The sequence below is a fragment of the Pteropus alecto genome, unplaced genomic scaffold (assembly GCF_000325575.1).
Source record: "Pteropus alecto unplaced genomic scaffold, ASM32557v1 scaffold98, whole genome shotgun sequence".
Lineage (NCBI taxonomy): Eukaryota > Metazoa > Chordata > Mammalia > Chiroptera > Pteropodidae > Pteropus > Pteropus alecto.
Window position 1 is genome coordinate 10105066 of NW_006443570.1, and position 18687 is coordinate 10123752.

An 18687-nucleotide genomic window follows, 5' to 3' on the forward strand; every position below is an offset into this window, starting at 1 on the left:
TGAAATTCCCACACATCAAGCCAGTTATTTCCCCTGGTCTAAATTTCTCCAGGGTCAGGAACCACACAACTAGGGCCAGCCCCTACAGCCCAAAGCCTGCTCATTATTCAAACTAGCCAATCCTAAACTGTTTCCCCAACCCTCCCCAGGAGACCCCAACAAAGGCTCTGGCCTAGGCTTTCTCCCCACTCCCACTTTGGCCTCCTGCCCACACCCAGGTGCTTTCCCCCACTGTGCTGCACGGCTTGCATTCCCCGTTCTTGGAAAATGTAAGCAACAAATTCCTCTTAATAGCACTGGCTTCTCCGTGCCATCTCTCAGTCACCTTCATAAATTAAAATCCCAAGGGTACAAATGCAACAGGGTCAGGGGCTGCAGTCTCTGAAGAGATTAGACTTTTGAATAGGCTTAACGAGTAAAGCCAGTGATCAAGCCAGTAACAGTATTTGTGGTTAAAGCAAAAAAGTAGGGCCAATTTTCTCTCTCAAAATGGTTTTGAAAGCAATTCCAAAAAGTTCTAAAACCACCAGGAAATAAAGTAAGCCAATAGTTTTCCAAGGTAATAACTATGATGGCCAACATCCATTTAATGTGAGTTTTTTAAAATTAATATCATCTGGAATCACAATTGATATGTGGGACATATCAATTCCACATTTATATATATATCACAGGACTAAATTAGTTATTTATGGTAGGGTGATAAAACATCCTGGTTTGCCCAAGGTAGGTCCATTTATATTTCCTTCCTACATAATTATGAATTGAATATTAATCCTTTTCACTTACAAGTATTCTGATTTAGAGGATAAATTGTATGATCACCTATATTAAGGGGCTCAGAAGATGAAAAATATAATAAAACACCAATTACCCAGCACCAACCCACCTAATCCCTTAGTGAACTGAATCTTCTTCTAGTCTGCTTTTAAGGAAAGGTTATTACCAAGATTTTAAAAGTTTTCCAAGATATCAACTTAGATTAAATCAGATTTCCTTTTACTTTACATTAACATTATTATTACCTTTAAAATGGACTTATAGTCTATACATTACATCAAAATATGAAAGTATGCGTTTTAACAAGATTTTCAACAAAATTCAGAATGGATGAAAAGAGAAGGAAACGTGTGATTCTGTAATTCCACTGAGTCAAACTTTTACTGAACTATGATGAAGTTCAGATGCCAATATGATATCCCATAAAGATATTAAGTGAATAAATTCCAAGGGTAATATTAGAGAATTATCTGTGGTTAACTGATAATCCAACAGAAACCGTATTAGACCATAATAACCAGTACTAATTCACAAATATATAAAATAGATTCCTATAATGAAAATAATCAAAGTTTTTTGGCTGAGAGCTGTTTATTATTTTCTTTCAAAGTTTAAGATCATGGGGGGAGGGGCACACAAATAAATTTGTGTGTCAAAGCTGATTAGGAAAAAATGACAGAAAAAAATTAAATTCATCATTCTCATTCTATAGTCTTTCCAAATGTACGGAAAATAACACTGAGAGACTTCACAGTGATACTGTTAACAGTTTATGTTTTGGGGTTTTTTTTTTTCTACTTTATGCCATTATTTAGTCAAAAAAATCTACATTATCCATAATAGCAGTATTAAATGACTTCAGCTTCTTTAATATACTGATTATTTTTAAATAAAAAGCCTTACCTTGTAGTCAGAGACATCAGGAGAATAATCGGATGTTAGTTCCAAAAGCTAAAAAAGAAGAAAAAGTCCACAAATATGCAAGCCATGTGGCTCCCCTCCCCTGCCTCTGAGAAAACATGCAGAGCCTGATCATGAACCTGTGGCAACACAGGGGTTCCGGTGGAAAAGGTTTCTTTGTTTTTGTTTTTCTTTGGTGGGGAAGGGTTGGTGATATGTATAGCCTTCTTTGAGTGTGGACTTGCTGTTCCAGACACCAGCCTAAGCCATTTTTATTCGTTCAGAAAACAATTACAGGGCACCTACTATATGCTAGGCACGAAAACACAAAAGAGATGATGCAGGTGTGTGTCTGCGTGCATGTATGTGCATGTGTACTGCTAATGAGTAAGTTTATTTGGAGAGGGAATAATCTTTTTGTTGTAATTGTTGTTTTAAGTATACCTTAAATGCAATCTTTTCTCCAACTTGGGGGGCAGCTGCTAACAGCGGTAACAGGCTGTAGTCCTTGTGTCTCTCTACTGGATTCTGAAAAACAGTATTAGTCATGTGATTTTGTTACTGGTGGGAAAATGTGAATCCATGACATCAGCTCTAAACACAATACGTGGGAAAATGGATAGGGGAAAACTCTCAATAAGAACTACTTGCCTGGATAATTGTAGATGAGTTTGTTAGTGTTTCATTTAAATGCTGCTGCTTCAGATATTCAGCATTTTTATTTAAACCGTAGGGAACAGCAAGCCCTCGTCCTCGACCTCTCCCCCGCATGCCCCGACCCCTAGCTCCTTTCCAAGAAAGAAGGTCCTCTCCTCTACCCCAGCCCCTTCCCAAACTGGTGGGGAGAGTCACATTGGGAGGAGGACCGGGCGCCTGTCTGCCACCATTTGAGTCGGAGTGCTTCCAACCGGTAGCGTTTGGAGTCTGCGATGACGGCCCTGGACCTGGACAACCTTTTCCTGCAAAGAGGCCTATTGCGCTTAAGAAACCCGCAGCCTGCTCTGGAGTGCTCTTTGACACCACAGGCTGGTCATCTGACTCTGAACTGGAGTCTGAACTAGAAGACGATGTTCTGGTTATCTTGTCCTCCATGGGGGTAGAGTTAAAGCCAGTTTTTGTAGCCGCTTTGTTTGCGATTGTGTTTTTCATAGAGGGTCCTTCCTTTGATAACGCAGTTGATATTTTCTCTGTGGAATTTCTGACCTCCAGGATGACATTGCTAAGACCATCACTGGTTGATTCATGATCAGACTCAGACTCTGAGGAGGAACTGGGACTACCTTTTGTATGAATGTCCACACCACCTTTCCTTTTGGCTTTGACAAGGCTGTTTCTAGGAGGAGAAGCTTTGGGAGGACTACACTTCTGGACAATCCACTCTTTCACTGGCTGTGCTTTAGAAGACTTGGGATTCTTTGTCTGTTTTTTGTAGTCACATTTCTCCTTTTTCTTTGGTGCTTTTCTTTTGGTCTCTTCGTCATCATCATCTGCTATACCGTGTGTGGCTTTGTTTCTCCTCTTGTTTTTTTTCCTTGCACTCTGATTTGTGATAGGTTTTGGTTCTCCGTCCAAGACATTCTCATTATTGTTCTCTTGTCTCTTCCAATGTTTCTTTGAGTTTTTGTAACCTAGTTCGGTTTCTTCATCCTCCTCCAGCTTAAATGACCGCTTCTTTGCTTTTCTAGGTAAGAAATGAGTACCGTCACCATTACTGACTACTACAGGATTCTCAGCGACTTCTCTCTCTTCTAATTTAACTCTATCAAAAGAATAAGAGAGAAAACTAGAGTGAGTAACTATGTCTCCAGGATGTAGTTATATATACGGAGATGACTGCAAACTGTCACTGCCATTGATTAATGAAAAAATGTCAATCATTTAAGGATAAAAGACTCTTTCTGACAAAATGACTTATATGGCATCACTTATGGTAAACTTTAAAATTACTAGTTTTATTTATTGAATACTTACTGCATCCCAAACATTTTTTATACATTGTCTCTAAACACCAGCATGAAGTAGGTAATTATCATTTTTTAAAAAATTACAAAATTACAGTTCAGAAAAGTTGCCCAAGATGTACAGCTAATAAGTAGCAGAAATGGGATTCAAACCTCAGTCTAACTTCACAGTCTTTCTACTCTATTACACTACCAACCCCAAGTTTCTATCTTTGTTTTTAAATGTGGGCTGCTTTTTTAAAAATCAGATTTTATTTTTATTTTGTTTAAATTTAGGAAAATATTGAACAATTTATGTTTTCTGGGGCAATGACAGTCATCGTAATTCCATGACGTTTCGTGATTATTAATTTTATGTGTCAACTAGGCCATGGAGCACACAGATATTTGGTTAAACATGGTTCTGGGTGCATCTTGCGAATATTTCTGGATGAGATTAACATTTGAATCAGTACACTGAGTAAAGCAGATCACCCTTCTCAAAGAGAGTCGGCCTTGCTGAAGGCCTGAATAGAATAAAAGACTGAGCAAGGGAGAATTCACGCTCTCTGCCTAAGCGTCTCTGAGCTAAAACATGGGTCTTCTCCTGCCTTAGCACTCGGACTAGGACAAGAACTTACACTATCAACTCTCCTGGTTCTCAGGCCTTGGAACTTGGACTGGAACTATATCATTAGATCTCCCAAGTCTCCAGCTTGCTGACTGCAGATTGGGGACCTCTCAGCTCCCATAATCTCATGAGTGAGCCAACTCCTTATAATAAATCTCATACCTATATCTGTGTCTCTATCATTTCCAATTGCTTCCGTTTCTCTGGAGAATCCTAATTCAGACTCCATACAAAATTATTTCACTATGAGAAAGGAATTCTGTTACTCTATGAACTGTCAACAGCTAATTTTAATACATGCAGCCCGATGACAAAAAGCTGAGTGTCCCTGATGTCAAGCACATAGTGGGTGCTTAAAAATCCCACTAAAAACACACATTATACTTTCAATATATTTACATCCAGATATATATGTCATCAAGTTTTATTTAGTGACAGGGAAAGATATAGACAATCATATTTGAAAATAAAGTACAACTGGCGAATAAGAAGATATATTATACGCATTAATTTTTTTTAAGGTCTAGTAATCCTGTGGATTTATCTCAATGTGGTAGTTGAAAAAATCCTCAATTATCCTTCAGGATACAGAAATACACAGACACATATAAATCAAGGTAAAATAGAAGCTACAGATATCAGAAGTGGGATAAAGAAAGAAATAAAGCTCTGAAAGATCAGGGATTTAAATTACAAAAACACATTACTCTCGTCAGCATCAAGCAGCAAGGAAGTATTCCTTAAACTGGCAAAAGCTAGCTTGGCATCCTGTGAATCTAAGAACTGCTGGGGAACTTCCAACACATCAGATTATTCTTTGTTATTCCTGATCAATGTTTTTACTTGTAGCAATATTCTGATTCAAGTTTCAACTCTGAGACAACCAACTAGGACTAAACTTTCCATGAACTTTGAAAATGGCTGCAAGACTTTCTGTTCAGTCACTGTGGTTTATTAAAATCACTGGAACGTGGCGCATGCTGTATCAAGTATATGCAGGACCCCTGCCTTTTAGAGGAGCCTGCAGCTCTGCCGTGCTTTCAAAAGCAGCCCTTGGCATCATCTGACCCATTTTGAAGACAATGGTATGAAGGTATAATTTGTGATTGCTGCAACCCCACTATCTGCTCTTCCTGAAGAGAATAATTTCAGTTTTGGAACATATTAAGCTTGAGAGACAAAATGCCATCCAGAGAACCAGAAATGGTTCACCTGGATCTGCTTAATTACCATTCTCAACATCCTTCATTTCTCTACTTGGATCACAGACAACATATGTAGATGTCCTTTTACAGAGAGACGTGAATTATCTGTGTAATTAGTCATGAAAGAGATTTAATTCCAAGACATTTTTTAAAACAGACTTTCCACTGTTCATTCAAACTCTTGGTAGGACAAATTGGATAGTATTATCAAAACGCAAGGTATTCCCTTTAAATCTGCAATTTGTAGGATTCTATCATACAGAAATATAGACATGCCCATCTGCCCTGCCTGATATCCCCTACTCACTGTCTGCTAAGGCCAAATGGATGGTCTAGGTTCAAATCTGCCACTTTAATTAAGCTTTAAAAATATTCTCTGTAAAAATGGGACTATTAATAATAATTATAGTATTCGAAGAGCTATATGTGTGTCTAGAGCAGTGCTGGGCTCAGAGCAAGAGCTATCCAAACATTAGCTCTAATTTTTATTAATCCAATGAATACTAGTCCTTTGAGGACAGAAGTTGGTGGGTTTTTAATGTCATGTCCCATCAAATGCAGGTGAAATTCAATATAGAGGGTGAAAGGATAGAACTGCACCCTCTTTGGGTCCCATCTGTTCCCTGAAGCCTCCCTCCTGTCTGACTGCTGCTGCATTATCACCTTCAGAGAGGTCAAGCTGCTTGTCCAAGGGCACACAGTTAATGAGCTAAGATTCGATTGTAGGGCCCTGAACTCTTAATCACTTTGCTCTCTTACCTTTCACACAATATTGAATAAAAGTAACTCATATATCACTGGCACTAATACAAACCTGTACAACTTTTCTGGAGACCAATTTAACCAAAGAGCACCTCTTCTAGGACTCTATCCTTCTGAATCACTGCCCAAGTACACAAAGAGACACAAGAACGTTCACCACAGCAGAATGTAATAGTGAAAAACAGAAAATAGCGGCCATGGTCCCAATGTTTGTGTCCTCCCAAAATTCACACATTGAAATCCTAACCCCCAATGTGATGGTGTTAGGAGATGGGGCCTTTGGGAGGTAATTAGATCATGAGAGTGGAACCCTCATGAATGGGATTGTTACTCATAAGAGAGGCCCTACAGAGCTCCCTAGTTCCCTTTTACAACTTAAGGATACAGTGAGACAGTGTCATCTATGAACCAGAAAGTGAGCCCGAGTCTGCTGGCACCCTGATCTTGGACTCTCAACCTCTAGAACTGTGAGAAATAAATTTCTGTTGTTTATAAGCTACCCAGTTTACGGTATTTTGTTATAGCAGCTCAAACAAGCTAAGATAACAACCTAAAATGTCCATTAATAAGGGGCTGGTTAAATAAATTAATATGGTCATACAAAAGAACACTACGTGGCACTTAAAAAGAATGATGTGTATCACATACCGCATACACCAAAATGAAAGTTACCCACACTGTTAGGTAAAAAAGTGAGGTGCAGGACATATATATATTACATGTGTATTGGAAAAGTATAAGTATATATGTTTGCATATGTGTGGAAAGGATTTGGAAAGGTATAACCTGAACTTAAATGAGGATATTTCTAGAAAATGAAGTATGGAAAAAGTATGTGAGAAGAGAAATAAGGAACTTTTTACCTTTAACTATTTTGAAGTATAATTTTTTTTAACAACAGGCTTTTTGTTTGTTTGTTTATAAATGAATGGAAGGAACTACAGATATTCCAGAATGAAAGCCGCCCAGGCCTAACTTCCATTGGTCTCTGTTTACCCATGGGCATTAGACAAACATGCTTCTCAGTATGAGAAAGAATAGCTCTCAGTATTTTATATCCTAAAATCCATGACCACACTGTGAAACAATATTTAGCATCAAGACACCTAGCTCTGGACAAGGATCAGCAGCTTTGACAGCAAGTATCTTCACTGGCACTCAAGGTTTCAGGAAACCAAACCGCTCTCCTCCTGATTCAGACACTGTCTTCTTAATTCCCACTGCCATCCCTCACAGCCATGTCAGAGGGGCTTGACTGGCTGTCCAAAGAGCTACTCATGACAGCAATATAAAATGAGAACCGATCTCTAATATTTATTTGAGTAATAAATGCCACAGAACTTCAAAAGAATGGAGGAGGAAGGAACGCACTTTGCTTCCTCACGAAATGACTCAATAGAAATCGCCGCTCCATCTAGTCATTCTCCAAAACCAGTTGCTATGGCCAGGCCTCTGTGAAGCTCTCTTCAGGGAATGTTATGGGCTAAACTGTGTCCCCTTCAAAATTGAAAGCCTAACCCCTAGTACCTCAGAATGTGATTAAAAGATAGGGCCTTTGAAGAGGCGATAAAATTAAGATGAAGCCATTAGGGTGAGCCTTAATCCAATCTGACTGGCATCTTTATAAGAGAAGAAATTAGGACACACAAAGAGACACCAAGAATGCCTGAACATAAAAGGACCAGTCGTGTGAGGACACAATGAGAAAGGATCTATCTGCAAGCCAAGCAGTGAGACCTCAGAAAAAAAGAAGCGCGCGCGCGCACACACACACACACACAGAAAAAAAAACCCCCGAAATTTGTTAAAACTTCAATCTTAGACTTCTAGCCCCCAGAAATGTGAGAAATAAATTTGTTGTTTAAGCTACCCTATCTGTGGTATTTTGTTACAGCAGCCTCGGCCAACTAATAACAGGGGCTCCAAGTAAATGGGAGCACTTTCTCCTCCCAGGAACAGCTGGAGACCCACCTTCAGGAGCTTACTGTCAGCAGCCTGGCAGCAGAGGAAATTAGCATCTGGGGGCTTAGGAGAATGGGCTGTGAGGAGAGGGCCACGACATACAAGTGTGAAAATGCCCCTCAAACCTCTAGAGTTATTTCTTAAGATTCCCACAACCTCGCTCCACCTTTCCTCATTAGACTTCTGTCAGGACTCCCAGCAATCCTAACAGAATCCTTTTGCTGGTCAGACTCATTTCTTTACCAAGTCAGGCTAGCTTTTGCCTCCACAACTGGCCCAGGCTATCCAATATTTCCTACCCGTCCTTCATGGTACTGATAAAATTCCCTGACTGTTTGTGTTCCATGATTATCTCTCCTTCTCAACCATCTTCAGCACTTAGCAGCAAAGCCCAGTATAATTATCCAGTTTAACTGCCTCTGGGGACATAAAACCACAAAAACATACAAAACTTTTCCAAACTCAATTTTTCCCGATGGTCTACCCCATTTACCACTGAAGCCAGCCACAGAGATAATTCTTGCCATATGAAACTGTGCAAATATTTGAAATATTTAGGAGGAATTCTGTGGGCTGTTCTGCTGTATTTATTTCTTATAATAGCTTTCATGGTTTGCTTTTGATATCGTTAAAGTCATTATAAATAGTATGAATCCCAGATGATTCATGATTGAAGTATAACTGTAGTTAACTAGCAACAATTTAATTCATTAGCAGGAGATAGTTCAGGAAGTAAACAGGAGAGGATGCAGTCCTTACATGTATGATACTATTTAAATAGTCCCTGAATTGCAGAGAGAATGAAGATCTATTTCACAGTGAATAAAAAAAAAGAAAAAAAAATCTTTTTGAAATTTGGACTAGTTCAAATTGTCATTAGAAAAAGGTAACGTTATGAATAAATCATAGTGTTCCTGATTTTAAGAAAGAGAAAGATGCAGACAACTCAAAGATGGAATAATTGTTCCAAATTGAATTCCCTGATGTTCTGAAAAAATCTTATGAATCTGACAAGCTCTGGAGAAAGGAATAATCAACAAAGGACAAGCAAGAGAAAGTAGCCTGGTTCACAACTCCAGGATTTTTTCACTACAGCTGAAACTTTAAAAAGAAGCCGTGACTAAATCAGTCCAAGATATGAATCCGAACTGAATTGATCATCTTAACATTTTATTGAAACCAATCAATCACACGTGGGCAATTCATACCGCCATTGCTCCTCGATATTCATCTCAGTATCGTTTCTCTAAATTTCCAAAGCATATTTAAAACTATTTTGTTTCCCAATTCACGACCAAACACCTACTTAGGTGGACCACAAACTCCCCAGGTGAGACACAGAGTGACACGCATAAGTCTCAGGGGATAAAGCCGGAATACAGAGGTTGGACAAGCTGCACTTTAAGAAGGAAACGTGAATGTTCGGGGGGCGGTGGGGGGGGTCTCCCGCACTTGACCCTGAGAGTCGCCAGCGGAGGGTCGGGTCTCAGGCACATCTGCATCAAGGGTAGGTTAACACACTGCCAGGCTAAGTGAGCGCTTGCTAAATCAAGGCTGAGAGAAACACGGGTCCTGCCCGTACACCAGATCGGGGTTTTTCCAAGTTTATTGCACTAACCACCTGTATCAGAAGCATCTGGGGAAGGATACTCGTTACAATGAAGATGCCTGAGCCTCATACCCGACTAGACTAATCAGAATCGCAGGGGGTCATGAACGTGCAGGTTCGGAGTTCCGCCACTCCATCCCCACCACCCTCACTCATCCCCTGCCCATTCGCTACCTCCAGAAGGCTGAGGCGCCCCTGGGCGTGCGCAGGCGCGTCCCTGGCCCACCGCCCACCCCGCCACCCCCACGCCAGCCCCGCGCGCACCTGAGGCAATCGTTGTCCCGTACTAGGCGCGCGCTTTCGCCGGGGGGCAAGAGCCCCCCCTCTAAGTAGAGGCCGAGGAGGGCCCCAGAACTGAAGCCGAAGCGCTGGCGGATAAGACTAATGAGGTCTGTGACCACTCGGCATCTGTTCAAGTCGACCAGAAGCCAGAAGTCCGTGCAGTGCGGGGTGGCTGGCGGCGGGTAATCAAATTGAAGCCGTAGCCTAACAGTTTCGGAGGCTGCCATCTTGCTAGATCCTCAACGGAAGCCGAGAGACACCACAGTGCTACCGAGAGGTGTGCTCGGGCGGCCCGCCCCCTGGAGCCTTTTAACGTCTGCCACCTATTGGTGGCGAGTGGCTACTACAGGCTTCGTCATATCAGGAACGCGGAGCGGGTTTGATTCAATTCAATTCTATTCACCCCAGGGCTAGGGAAGAAGATGTATAAATGAAATGTCTTTATTCTTTTCCTATTGAGCACTATGTAGGGTTCGAATTTAGGCAACTCTTTGGATGAACAAGCACTTCTTAGTGGTATATAAGACATTAGCTTATATATATAAAAGAATTACAAAAAACAGTAACTCCTAATACATTTAGTTGACAAAAGTTTTCATCATAAGGAGTTGCAAAAGATGTCATTCCTAATCTGTTGTAAATATTGACATTTAAAAAATTAGCCACTCCCTTAAATGTACCCGGTGGAATTTAAATACCTTAGCAGTTTAATACCTACTACCATCCACATTAAAATATAAAAATAAGCCCTCTCATTAACCTCTGGGTAAGTAAATCAAAAATTTTATATCATTCCAGTTTCCATTCCATTTCTCACAAAATATATTAACTCCTTCAGTTTTCATAACAAAGATATGAATTATAAATCCTTATTATTCCCATTTTGAAGATTAAAAAAACAAAGTTCAGAAAGGTTAAGTAACTTCCTCAAGATCACTAGCCCAGTAAGTGGTTGATACCTTGCAGTCAGTAGATAAATTGAAAAAAAAATTTTTAAGTTTTATTTTTCCGTGACCCTAATGCTCTAGGTCTTCCAACTGCATTATCGTTGCTATTATTAGTCAAAATAGCACAAAATATCACACACTTTGGTACATAATTATTACACAGGGAAAAGAAAATGGACATGAAACATATCTATTAATAAAATAAATGGAGCTGTGTGTTTGTTTTTTAATTAATCCATGTATCTTTGGATAAATATTGCTAAGTAAGACAGGGCTCTACATCAATTCTGGACCCAGTTTTTGTTTCTATAGATGTAAAGTCCTGAGAAAATTTGTTCATTCACATAAGTAGATAAGAATGGAGGACATATTACTGGCAATGTCAGTCAATTCCTTAAAGTTACATGCTCAAATCACCTGGAAATCTTTCTTTAAAAATTATTTTCAGTACTCTGTCAGCCAAGAAATCAGTTAGGTTTAATAATATTGTAAACAAAGAATTGGGAAAAATCTGACTTTCAAAAAAGAGTGTTTACCCAGTCACTAGAGTTCTTCACTTTCTCAGTACCTGGGGAGGCCCTGTTAAGACTTATGTGATTATTATACCACTGACTCTTACATTTAGAGGTGGCTAGTTCATGGAGCTAAAATTAGATGAAACGGGGGTAAAAAATGACAATTGCACAAAAATGGGGATTGTGATCAAAGGGCTATATATAAGTGAAGGATGGATAGGGAAATGAAAACTTGTGAACTAATATATAGATTTATTAGCAATTCAACCTAATAGTTGAAAGTGTTACCATAAGGCTCAGAAGGTCCACCTGCCTGCACGCTCAAGCCAAATAAGATACGAGCAGGAGTATGCATCAAAGAAAGTAAAGGTTTATTTAAGAAGTTTGCACCAAGTATGGAGACACAGTCCATCTAGTGCTCTAGAAAACCTGGCTCCTGATCACCTCTAGTGGCTAGATTATATGAAAGAAAAATTGTTGATCATGATTACTATAGAAGCTGGGGCTGGGACCTCTACTGATTGGTCAGGGCTAAGGCAGGAAGCAATTGATCATAGCTTCAGATCTCGATGTCAGTCATGGCGTTGTTTGGTCAGTCCGTGGGGTCATTCTGCTTTGATGAGTCTGTAGCTGAACCGTAACTGAGGACAAGGCGTTAACTTTGTTCTATTAAAACCTTATCCTAGTTTGAGGTTTAATTATTGTATCATGGTCATGGTTGTTAAATCCCGAAGCTTTATTCTTAAACGAATTCGATGCTGACCAGAACTTAATGTTCTAAGGGCTTAATGATTAAAAGGAGTGGACATACAGTATATGTACAGGTAGAAGGATCTGGAGGAAAGAATGGAAGAGAGTCATAGTTCTATCAGGCTAAAAAAAAGCTAGCTTGTATTAAAACAAAATGCATGCTGAAGAAATGAAGTTTATGTGCAGTTATGAAATGAATTATGTTTATAAATATACAATTGACTGAATTGAAAGAGCATATGAACATCTAAAAAAGTAGAATTAGTCCCAATAAAATGAGGCTGTTTCCTCAAGTTCTGGACATTCGTGGATTTTACATATCAAGGTTTGCTATTATGTGCATTATTGCTGTAGAATCCACTACATTTTCCCCTAAAGTTAATTTAAATTTAATAATATCCGGTAGAAACAAATAAACCAGTGAAGTAGGTGTCAGTGAAGCTATGTAGATGGGGGTAGGGGTGGGGAAGAGATGCATTTCTTTTGAGAATACAGAAACAGGCACATGCTCAGGCAATCAGCTTTAGGAAGGCAAATGAAAGAAAGAGATGTGGAACTTGGTTGTCTTAGAACTATTCATGCCAGTCTACCCTTCTAAAGTGTTTGAGTACTCTTCAGGATATATTTACCCCCAGTCTGAAGACTGCTGCTCTAAAATATGGAAAGTTACCTAAGCAGTGGATGGTTTCTAAGTACTTACCTGGCTATTCTAGTTTCCTTCCCTAGAGAAAGGTAAAATACCACCAATTTCCCCTAGGTGGGGCCCTCCAGTGAAGACAAAAGATTACATCTGAACTATAAATGGAAGAGTTAGATCTCATCTAAGATCTAATCTTAGATCTATTCTGATTAAGTCAGATCTAATCTAACAGCCAAAGTGCTAACATTATTTTAATAAGGCTGGGTAGTAGGTACACAATTCTATGTGCTTGTCTGTATCTTGCAATATTAATGATTATAAAAATTTCTAGAAAGGATCTGTTTTTTGTCAAATGATGCTTTAGAGACCTCTAGTGGGTCAAAATGATGCTTTGAGACCTCTAGTGGGTCATTTGGCAACATTTGTCTAAATTATAAAAGCAGGTACCTCTGTCCTAGCAATTCCATATCTAGGCATTTATCCTACAGACAAACTAACACATATGTGCAGACTCCTGATCAGTGTTTATTAAAACATTGTAATAGCAAGTGACAAGAAACAAACAGAATGCCTATCAGCAGAGCTTTAATTGAATAAATTAGTGTACATCCATACAATTGCTTTATAGAATTCCACTGCATGAATGTATCATAATTTACTCAATTAAATCTTCATTGAATTAGTTTGAAATACACTGCTATGGAAAGGTGCCTAGGATATAAGAGAAAAAGAAAAGAGCAGAGCAGTATATACTGTATGCTTCTATTTGCTTTCTCTTCTTAATTAAACTTTTTAATATGAGTTCATTGTAGATGTACACTGTTCTGCAAGTTCAGGGTACTGAAGCTTGGAGTACATGGTTCTGGCAGCTGGAAGAACATGCAAGCAGCCGTGGGCAGATGCGACATGGCTTTATTCAGGCACAGCAAGACACAGCAAGGCACAGGCACAGCTCCAGTTCCCCGCTCCAGCCTGCACAGGCGGGGTTGTTCTTATTACAAGGTGCATAATAGTGGCTTAAAGCCAGGTGCTGTAATCAGTCACAATCTACAGGTTGTATAAGACACTATATCTAAGGTTACATAGGATGCCATAGCTAAAGCTGCCCAGGAACCGCACGGCTTGCTGGAAGCGAGCCTGACTCATCCATTTTCTTTGTCACTCCCCTCACCCAACAACATGCAGTTGTAGAAAATCATATAGAGAGATCCCAGGTGCCCTTCCTCCAATTTCCCCCAGTGATAACCAAGATATTGACACCAATATAGTCATAATACAGAACAAATCCATCGTGACAATGATCTTTCTTATTGCTCTGTTATAACCACCCACAATGTTTTCTTTCCATCTCCATAATGTTGTCATTTGAAGAATGTTATATGTGTTAAAGAGAAAAACCACGGGCCCCAAATGGCATCACTGTGCTAAAAGCCAGTGATACCAAACCTAAATGTAATGTTTTGTTCAAGCACCGGTAAGGTAAACTGTCACATGGGCCCTCTCTAGCCACACCCCGTCCACCCACCCACCCATAGGAAAAAGAGGCAGTCAGCAAGATAAAAAGCCTTCTCGTTCTTTTCCCCCAAAGAAAAGATGTCCTGGCCCAAAAATAATCTTTCCTTTTCTTTTGTTAATAGCTTCCTTGCCTCACCTTTCTTCCTATAAAAAACCTTCCATTCTTGTAGCACTGTGGTAGTTGCTGAGTGGGATGCTGCCTGATTCATGAGTCCTTTAATAAACCCAATTAGATCTCCAGCTTTACTCGATTGAATTTTGTTTTTTTCCTAGACTTGGTGGCTGTGGAGGAACTGAGGTGAACTTCTGATGGCATTCAGGGACAACGGGAAACACAGGTGCGGCATGCGAGAACCCCATTTTGCGTTCACTTTCTTGCCACATCTGAGGGCCACTGGTAAGTTCCTCTTGGTTTGAGCTCTGCTCCCGTTGCATTCAAGCTCCCAACTAATGGACTTTTCTTTATAGGGTAGGTCAGCTTGATTTGGTAGATGGTTCTGCCTGAAGCCTAATTGAGCCAGCAAAATGTTCTGCCTGGAGCCAAGCCCCTATCCTTTTAATCTCCATTCCCAAGATGCAGTAACATCTTTGGGTTACTACCAAATTTTTGAGTGAAAACCCCAAGCCCTTGATTCTATTCCTAGATTCCATGCTGGGAACTGCTGGTGGTTAAGTCTGCGGTTCTCTATTTGTTTGGGATCTTTCCCCAGATTCCACACTGGGCACTGATGGTGACAGCTGCAGGTCTCCATTGTGCTTGGAATTGGTCTGCAGTTCTCACCCGTCAGGGTGTGCTGTGCAATCCTTTCCCCCAGTCTAAGGTTCCGCAGAAATTAGTGGTGGTGTGTACAGGGCCTTCTTTGGATCAGGGCACTGTACCGTCTCTTGTCTTCTTTGGTATAAATAAAGGCTAATCGCTAATGGGAACTTCAGAAGAAAATGCCACAAATAATGGTGGGTACAGGACGAGCATTTCAAGTTTGTTAAAGCGCCACATCCCAAGCTCCAAGAAACCCAAAGTTTAGTTAAAAGAGGTGGGATATTTCGTATCCAAAGAATTTATGTTTAAATTCTTTGTTGCAGATATCTAACGAGACAGCAAAGTTTTACTAAAATCAACCTAGAATTATAATGGCCATTACGAAGAACGTTCCAATTAGATAAGATCATTTAAGAAGTGCATTTAAAAGCAAGGCCTCACAAATCAAACAGAGTGGAATACTTACTTTAATTGGCATACAGAAACATACAAAAGACTTCAAGATTTCAAAATAGCTTTATTAAAAGACTCACTACAAATCAGGGCGATCACTTTGTAAGTCATATAAATGTCTAATCACTATGTCGTACACGTGAAATTAATATATGTCGACAGTAAATTTAAAAAAAAAATAGACTCACTACAAAAGGCTAATAAAAAAATTAATCATAAGAAGTGCCTAAAACAAAAGATGATGGGACTAACATAACCCCTTCTGCTCACCTCTCTTCTTTAATTTGAGTACTCTAGTAATCCTTTCTGAATTATTTTCACACGACTGAAAACAAAAGCCTGCCAAGGTAATGGCCTTAGAGACACTTCCTTATCTATCTTCAGAGAAGGTCCCCTTAAGGACTCCTCCTAGAGTTGATGGAATTTCTGGTTAACTACTACATTATTCCCTTAAACGACCAAGGGGAAATTAAAATTAAAGTTAATGAAAAAAACCTTGCCAAATTCTAGTAAATATTGGAGGTACACACTCCACTTTAAATCTCACTCAGAACCTGCAACCAAATCCAGACCCATTGGTTATTGATGCTTTTTCTTCCAGAGATAACTATTGCTTTCTTTTTACATCCTAAGAACTTGGCTTGGTTTTCTGCCTGCCTGGGACATGCGAGCTGTTAGTTATTTTTCTTGGTTATTCTTGTGAGTGACTCTGGATTTTGGGAAGATGTTATTGAACAGAAAGAGTTACTCCACCTGGTGCTAGCAGAGCCAAACACTAAACACCAAAAATTGTAGCGGAGAGAGATTGGCTATTTTATTATGAATGGCACCACCCAGGAGAACAGGAAGCTTATGCTCAAAAGCTGGAACTCCCCAATGGTGTGTAGGTTACAGATTATAAGGGGCAAAATCACAAGACACTGTGGGGTGGGGTAGGAGGGTCAGTGTTGTGCTGGGAGCTGATTGGTCAGAGGTGAAGCGGGTAATAAATCATTTCTTCAGGTTTTCAGGACAGGTCAGAGGTCTGTTCTGATTTCCTTCTGGCAGATTTCACAGGGAAGTAGCCAGGGGGTCATTCCACCTTAGGACTCAAGAGCTGAAACATAACCTAGATTAAGATGTTATCTTTAGCCTGCCAGAGGTCCCGCTTATGACCATTAGTCAGGTCTGGGCTATTGTTTTCAGTTGCCTTAGGGGTTGTTGATTATGGGGGTGGTGGGGGGAGAAGCTAGGTATCTGAATACATATATTTAGAAACAGTGATGATTTCTAGAGCTAGGCTAAATTTAATCAATCATAAGGACCCTTGTTTCAAAGGTAGTAAACTTTGCACCCTGTTGGGTCCATGGAGTTGTTTACATTGCCAGAAATATTTACTATTTATCCCAGCTGAAACCTGTCAAGATATTTGAAAGGATTTAATAACTGTGATCAGAAATTTGGCCAAATTGGTAGCTGGGATTCAAAGCCCGACAATATTTTTTAGGCCTTCTCCCCTATCAAGGCTGCATGGGAAAGAAAAACATTCCCATGAGGGGAATGGGTGTGTCAGTCCTTTGAAATATTTTGGCAGCAACCAAATTCTTTGACGAATTAAAAACAACTGTCTTTGTTTTATAAATTTAGTCTTACAGGACCAGAGGTATGGCTCCAGAAACTATACAAAGTCCATCAATCCTTTTTACCAACTCCCAAACCTTCCTTATTTATCTCAAATGGTTTATAAAAATTGGCCTTGAGAAACCAGTCCTTGGAGGAACTTGTGCTCCTTCCCTAAGACTTTGAGATATAAGTGTAATATGTACTTCAGGAAGGTAATTCTTATCAAGAGGAGAACAAAAGAAGGAAAGGTCATTTAAAATTTAGGTGAGGGGGCAGCTTCATAGTGTAGTGGTGAGCACGTCTGTTTTACATGCAAAAGGTTCACGCCCCAGGTGGAGCCACAGAGCCACGGGCCGGGCCCCAGGTGCATGCTGCACAGGTGCACACCTTGAGTGTGTGGGAGGGGACACCTCACCTTCAGAGATCCATTTCTTGGGAGGAAACGGCAACATCGGTGGGTCGGGGGTGGAGGTGGTGGGAGGGGAATTAAAGAGCGGGAAAAAAAATTTAGGTAAATGAAAAATCATATGTATTCTTCACAAATATTGGTAACTATAATGCCTCTGTTTGCATCTGTCACTATGTCTCCATGTGTGCCTATATATGTATATTGTAGATATGTGATATTTTTATACTTCTGTGTGGTATTGTCAAGATTAATTTGTAAAAGAGTTCTATTTAACTGGGTTGAAGGTCAAGTGTTTGTAAAGATGCTATTTCCAAACTCTTAGAAACATAGAGACTAACCCAAATATTTTTTTCAAGTTCATGTGATCGAAGATAATCAATCGTTAGTAAATAAAAACTAGTTTAAGTTTGTTAGTTTAATTAAAGTAGACATATTCTTAGGGTTAGCAGTGTTAACCATAATGCTTTTATTCTACCTAAGTTAACTAAAAGTCAAATAAGTCTATGGCCATGCTACCCTGAACAAGCCCGATCCCTTCTTATCTCGGAAACTAAGCAGGGTCAGGCCTGGTTAGTACTTGGATAGGAGACCACCTAGGAAGACCAGGTGCTGTAGGCATAAAAAATAAAAAAATAAAGGATTGTAAATTGACAAGATCCTTGCAATCTGTGAGGTCAACCAAGCGTTGCCTCGCAAAAAAAAAAAAAAAAAATAATGTGTGTTATCTGGGTCACAAAATTTGCAGGGAAAAACAACTTGTAATGATAACTGATTTTATCTAATGTCTAATGAAGGTTTTATGGGTAATCAATCTAAACACAAATGTTAAGAACTAGTAAATTAAATAGATATAAGAGAAAAGGTTTTTAGGTGAACTTTTTAGCAATATTTTTGTTATGATGTGTGTAGTTAAAAATAATTTCCAAATCTTTTTGGTAACCTGAAATCTTAAAGTTTTGCTAAATTAAGTTAGAGGATAGAAAGTCATTAAATATCTAGATCATTTCCAAACAAGATAAAACACA

The 18687-nt window shown here is 39.5% G+C and overlaps 1 protein-coding gene and 1 pseudogene across 2 annotated transcripts in view; one reads left to right on the forward strand and one right to left on the reverse strand.

Annotated features, from left to right (window-relative positions):
* COIL (coilin) overlaps positions 1-10357 on the reverse strand; it is a 15827-nt gene extending 5470 nt beyond the window's left edge. Inside the window, exons 1-5 of one of the 2 annotated variants that reach the window (XM_025041745.1) lie at positions 10054-10357; positions 2332-3439; positions 2125-2208; positions 1684-1731; positions 206-749 (exon numbers count right to left, since the gene is read on the reverse strand). In XM_025041745.1, coding sequence (XP_024897513.1) covers positions 690-749; positions 1684-1731; positions 2125-2208; positions 2332-3439; positions 10054-10298 — 1545 coding nt within the window. In that variant the 5' untranslated portion in view covers positions 10299-10357 and the 3' untranslated portion in view covers positions 206-689. Of the gene's footprint in view, positions 1-205; positions 750-1683; positions 1732-2124; positions 2209-2331; positions 3440-10053 lie in introns of those variants that run through there. The other variant, XM_006924860.3, reaches the window with a different exon arrangement.
* Positions 10358-18161: 7804 nt separating this feature from the next.
* On the forward strand, positions 18162-18280 carry LOC112473232 (annotated as a pseudogene).
* The last annotated feature ends 407 nt before the right edge of the window (positions 18281-18687 follow it).